Below are 6,434 nucleotides of genomic sequence, written 5' to 3' on the forward strand. Positions count from 1 at the left end.
TCTCTCTCTCTCTCTCTCTCTCTCTCTCTCTCTCTCTCTCTCTCTCTCTCTGGCTGGGATTTTCCAGTGTCAACAGAGGGGAAGCAAGGACAGCTTGGCTTCAGCAGAGTTGCTATTTAAGACTGCACACAGAAAGCTGTTCCCTGCCTCATTTTCTGTGGCTCACATGACTCCCCGAGGCCTGGTTCAAGTTCCACGGTGAAAATGTCTCTGTGAAAAACAGAATGCAAGACCCTCACGTGGTTTTTCCAGTCACACAGGAGACCTCTTTAAGGCCTATGCCTACTGGCTGAGGGCCAGCCAAGCCTACAGAAGTTGGCTGTGAGATTACTAGGTTCCTGGAGATGCGCCATGCACAGCATGCTGAGGTCCTGGGTTCCCTGGGCAATTGTTAAGGAAAATAGTCTATGGTACCACCAGGCCTAGTATTACACCCTGGCTGTCCCAAGAGCATCTAATTATAGTCACCCCTACCCCACCCATTTTTAATAACATCATTAATTTATCATTATGAGAATTTCATGCAAACATACAATGATTTTGTTCATATCCACCTTCATCCTCCTCTGACCATCTCTTTCTGGAACCCTCTAGCATGTCTGCCTCCCAAATTTATTTTGTGTTGCCCTTTTTTATATCCCACTGAGTCCAATGAATGCTGCCCATATATGCTTGGGTTTGGGGTCATCCACTAGAACACACGCCACCTATCAGTGGCCATACTCGCAAAGAATAATGACACTGTCTCCTCCAGAAGCCTTGGACCGCCCACAGTTCCTCAGCTGGAGGCGGAGCCTCCTGAGTCCTTCTCCCATTCACACTGGAATGTGACTGGCTGGCTCTTACCTACACAGCAGTTTCACGACTGTCATGGGAGTAGCCAACATTTTCTGATTGAATTTGAGGACTGCTCCCCCGGAGAGTATTTATGCCTAATAATATAAACCTGGTCAAAAGTCCGTGGATGGGGAAGTGGCAGGCCCTAGAGCAGAACCTACTGCTGCTGTTTTGCTAAGCCACCATGCTGTCAAACTGCCTTCTAAATACTTAGGTTTGTACATATAAATCTGTGCTGCCCTCTGCCCTGGTCAGATAGTGTTTTTGCAGTGGGCGGTGGTTGATACAAGGACTCATAGCTGTCAAAGTGCTAAGAACACATGATTACGGGTCATCTCTCTTTAGCACTGAATTCATTCTGGGCACACTGGCTTCCAGTTAATGAACCAGCAAGAAAACCGCACTGAACATGAGAGGGAGGGTTTTCCATTAACATCTTTGATGTCTCCCTACGAGTCATTTAAGAACCACACGACTGTCTTCTCCCAAAGAAGAGATGAGGCAGGCAAATCAGCTTCGATCCTATGTCTAAAAATGTGTGTCCCTCCCTCATACAGTCCTGACTCTTGCCTATGATGGGGCTTAGAGGCCTGGTGATGAACTTCATCCGTAACCTAGCAAGTCCCCTAGGAGCTGCGACAGGGCCAGTGTCATCAGGTGACAGCTACAGTGATGGCACCATGTGCTGGGAGCCATCCCAGCTCCCAAAATATCCTCTGCATCCTTATCATCACACTCAAAACTCAAACGCTAAGAACGTTCGCCCGGCAACTTTCCATCCCTCGGGAGTCGTGTTCTTCAAGCGCTCCTGGGCAGTAGTAGAGTGTCACACGGCCAGAAACCATGCCTGACGAGGGGACGTTGTTGACGTCCAGCTGCAGTTAAGGCCATCTCCCATAGGCATTGATCTAGTGTGTGAGCAAGTGACAAAAAGACAGGCCAGGAAGAGAAGAACAGGAAGGAGACTTCCAAGACAAATGTCAGCCTCACGATTCCCATCAGAGTTGGTTTGACTGTTGAGGGAAACATTCCCCTCATTCTCCACGCACTTTTACATATAAAATACGAGTTCTGTTCTTTGAGAAGGATTTGGACTCTCACCCCACCACTCTCGGACACACCCAGCCTCACACCCCTCTCTGTGGAAGATGTGGCCACTTTCTGAGATAGTGATAGACGTGATCACCTGCCACCCACTGTCCTCTGTCACTTTGCTGACGGCTGTGCAGTTGGTAATGGGCCCAGTCGGCCATTTCCGCTCTCGTTTGGCACAAGATGACTTCAGCATTTATACTTCCTCTTCCCATCCCTACTGTCCATATACCGGGTAAGCCAGGGGAGTTCACTCTTTCTACTCTGCGGTCTGCATTTGCGGATAAACTTCCTCTCCCTGGAGAGGCCGAGGAAGGTCTGCGCAGCAGCCAACTCCCCCTGCAAAGATCCCGAGGTCCACCCTCATTGGTAACTTTGAAGGATTCCAGAATACTCCAGTTGATTCCTCTGCTCATTAGGCGTTATCAGTGATGAGATGAACCTATGCCGTCCTTCCCCAGTTTCTATTCCTGTTTCTCTAGTTACCGCTAACTAGGAGAAGAGATGGTTGTGGTTAATTAGTGTAGATCTCATCCAGATAGAAAAGCATCACATTAGCATGATTAAAAAAAAATAACTGAAAAACGGAAGTCAATGAAGGTGTCAATTGTAACATATGTTTCGTATCCCATATCCAATTAGCAGAAGTTCACTGTCGTTTATTGCTGGCTTCCAAGAAGCAAAGGTGGGAATATAGAGCTTTCGCCTGCTACTTCTGCAGTCACTGGCCCATATTTATCCTCCTGAACCCAGGTATCCGGAACCAAGCTGAGCTGTCCCAGAAAGTTCCCTGTGCCCACAGTCCCCCCTACCTTCCCCAGTACTACCACCCGCAATGGTCTACTTACTGAGATTTTGATGATCTTGTCGAAAAGATGCACTTGGGGTCCAATGAAGTCAAACACAAAGTACTGTAAAACATGAGGTTCAGCTTGGTCATCAACCCCCAGTTTACATCTAAGAAGCTTGTTGCTGGAGTGGGTTAGATCTGCATCTTTCTAACCCAAACCTGCTGCTGCTGCTGCTTAGACCTTATTGGCACCAGCAGCTCATCGTTTGATTGGCTTGTCCTCTACTGAAGATCATTTAGGTTGTTTGCATTGTTTTATTTATTACTCTATATATTATATTCAAAATGCCACCAACTGTATTCTTGCATAGGATAACTATAATGATTCCTCTAAATTACATATAGGTAGAATTTTTGGATCATGGATTGTATGCAGGTAAAGTTTTGATAGTATTCAAAGTTCCTTCCTGGGAGACTAATAATACTATTAAAATTTTACATACACATAATCCATGATCCAAAAATTCTACTTATGTCTATGAGTGGCTTCTCTGATTTTATGGTAAAATACCATGAGCGAGGCATGAAAAAGGAGTCTATTTTGGCTTACAGTTTCCGGGAGAAGAGAATCTGTCATTGTGGGGAGGCTAGGCGCTGGGGCAGAAAGCTGAAAGCCAACCACAAACACCAGGCAGAAGGACAAAACTGGAAGTGGCACCAGGATGTTCATCCCAAAACCTGTCTCCAGTGTGTGTGTGTGTGTGTGTGTGTGTGTGTGTGTGTACATCAACTGAGGACCAACTGTCAAATATCTAAGCCTATGGGGACATTCTCATTGAAACCTCTACACAAGGCATTTTACATCTGGCTTTTGCTGTGGCTTTCCCAACCCCTAATATTGTTAGCTCTTTACCTTTTTGGTTTCTTATAAGTGAAAACGGTATCATGGAGTAGTTTTGATTTTGAGTGAACACATTTAAAACATTTCTCAGGTTTTTCCTGTTTCTAACATTCTTATAAAATTACCAAGACTAACCATGGGAGGAATGAAAACTGATTTTTTTCCCATACTTAAATTCCAGAGTTAAAGAATTACCCTGGGGGTGGCAACATGTGGTAAAGGTATTTCTCTAGAGTCCTCAAGGTGGAAGACGAGAACTGATCCTATAAGCTATCCTCTGACCTCCATATTCATACCATGAAATATGCACACATGTGTGCACATGCTTGCACACAGATGTAAGAATTATCTGTATGGATATCCACATTTGCATATGGGAAGGCTGATGACCAGATTCATAATCCTAGTTATTTCTGGCTCTGGAGCCTCGATTTGATTCTCCTAAAGAACAAGAATCTTCTATAGACTAGAGAGTGGAAGTTTTGTAGAGGCTGAGTCACGTCCCTCTCAAATGAGGTTGTAGAATTTAAAGGTACAGAAGACTGGGGAGGTGTCTACGTGAGGTTATTGTATGGAAGAGGAACAATGGGGTAGGCTAGGAAGGATTGGGACACTGTTGTGTCCTAGGTTCTTGACTTTGCTTTGAGGCAAAGATATAAAAGAGATACAAAAGAATGATAAATTATGGATGAACATACCAGGGAGAAGAAAAAAATTGACAACGCCTTTCTTTCCTGGAGTAAAATAGAAAAACAAAATAAACTGCCATTGCTGTACTAGGAGATCTTCAAAATGGTAGTCGCTGGGGCTGAGGTGTGGCCCCACCATAAATTCTTGCCTCGCGACTGAGCTCCCAAAGTCCAGTTGAAGAGTGGAAGGAATGAGAATATGAGCAAAGAGGTCAAGACCATGATGGGAACACCCACTAAAACAGTCTACCTGAGCTAATGGGAGCTCACCAACTTCAGCCAGACTGGAAAGGAACAAACATAGGACCAAAGTGGTCTCTCTGAGTGTGGTTGACAGTTGCATGGCTGGGGCAAATTGAGGGGCAGTGGCACCAGGACTTATCCTTACTGCTTGTACTGGCTTTTTGGGAACCTATTCTCTTTGGATGGATACCTTGCTCATCCTAGCTATAGTAGGAGGGAGGGCCTTGGACCTTCCCCAAAGCAATGTGCTTTACCCTCTCTGAGGAGTGGGTGGGGGTGGGGTGGGAGGATAGGTGGAGGGATTGGGAGGAGGGGAGGGAGTGGGAACTTGGATTGGTATGTATAATGAAAAAAGATTGTTTTCTTTTTAAATAAATAAAAGAATTCTCACCTCACATATGGTTTGAGCCCTAATGCTAAAATAAATAAATAAATAAATAGATAGATAAATAAATAAATTTAAGGATGATCTTGATTATATGTTCTTTAATAAGAAAACAGGTATAATCTTTATAGAAATTTTTCATATATAATATCCACACACACTATACTTAGTACTTATTTTGCTATTTTTTTTTTTTAAAAAATGTTTGTAACTCAAATTTACATGGAAATGTCACTGTAGTGAAATTCTTCAGTCTGATCAGAATGGCTCTCTGAGGGAATCCTTTGGGCGGATAAATCCGTTCTAATATTTGTTGCCTTTGGCTCAGTTACATTGTTACGCTCTCTAATGCCTTACAGACTTCTACGTCTGCACCTGCTTTTCTAACTAGCAAATATTCACAACCCCAGTTCCTCCTTCAACCCCTGATGGCCTCTGCCTTAGAGGTAAAGAGTTGTGACAAATGTCCTTGGCTTGCCTTCTGTTCTTTTTCTTGGTTTCTTACTTGCTACCCTTGGGCTCAATTTAATATCATTTAGAGCCAAGACTTGCAGGCATAATTATAACCTTTGACAAGTAAATGGGGCTTTGCAGTTTTAGAGAATTTGCATACATGTTCTCTAATATCACATCTGTGCCAAAGAGATGAGGGGAGAGTGGGGATGAGAGACATCTGGAAGGCTCGGGGACAATAATGACGACGAGGAAAGGAATTAGCAGCTCCCATGCGATTTGGAGGCTTTTCAGTTAATGTCATTATCCACGCTGTCCCTGCCTTCCTTGTAGATTACCGCTAGGGTGGTAATGTCTCCACAACACTTCTTTTGGTAATTCATGTTGTCAGGCAATTTGGTGAGATTCAAGTTTAAATGTCATCAGTTAGACCATATAAATACATTGTAAGTACTAGCCAAAGGCTCAAAGTTTTAGTATCCATAGATGAGAGACTAAACAGTCAGTAAATTACGGCATATAAAAGCAATGGAAAATTCCCCAGTCAGAAGTGAGCTTGACCTGTGTGATACCCCAAAGCCCGTTGTTTTGTAATAAGAACAAGGCCTAGGACAGTGGTACTGAGTGCTGCCATTGGGGCTTTGATTTGTATTCCTGTGTGTGTTTGGGAACTCTCTGGAAGATTCTGGAGTATCGTGAAAATGGATCTTCCCACAGATGAAATCTAGGTCATTAGGATTCAAAAGGTAGAGGGAAATGAGGTTTTCTACCCTATATTATTGTATAATCTGTCATATTTTTACCAAATAATATTTTATTACAAAGAGACTATTTAGAAACTTCTCTCTTTGGGGGTCTTCTTTTAAAATTTCTATACATCTTAGAAAAACACAAGTGTTTTGCTTTCCAACAAAGTATACTTATTTCAGATTCAGTAATTCAATTGTCAGTGTTGTTCCTGTGCTGTCTCTCTAACCGGCATTCGAGATTCACTGGATGTAATCTCAAGGCTTATGAAGAACTGTAATAAGCTCATAATAATAA

At 43.3% G+C, this 6,434-nt stretch overlaps 1 protein-coding gene across 1 annotated transcript in view; it reads right to left on the reverse strand.

Moving 5' to 3' along the window:
- Fer1l6 (fer-1 like family member 6) overlaps positions 1-6,434 on the reverse strand; it is a 112,806-nt gene that overhangs the window by 97,969 nt on the left and 8,403 nt on the right. The window contains exon 5 of the mRNA XM_005354617.2: positions 2,778-2,840. Within this exon, the coding sequence (XP_005354674.1) occupies positions 2,778-2,840 (63 nt within the window). The remainder of the gene's footprint in view (positions 1-2,777; positions 2,841-6,434) is intronic.

Source organism: Microtus ochrogaster, chromosome 15 (assembly GCF_000317375.1).
Source record: "Microtus ochrogaster isolate Prairie Vole_2 chromosome 15, MicOch1.0, whole genome shotgun sequence".
Taxonomy (NCBI): Eukaryota; Metazoa; Chordata; class Mammalia; order Rodentia; family Cricetidae; genus Microtus; species Microtus ochrogaster.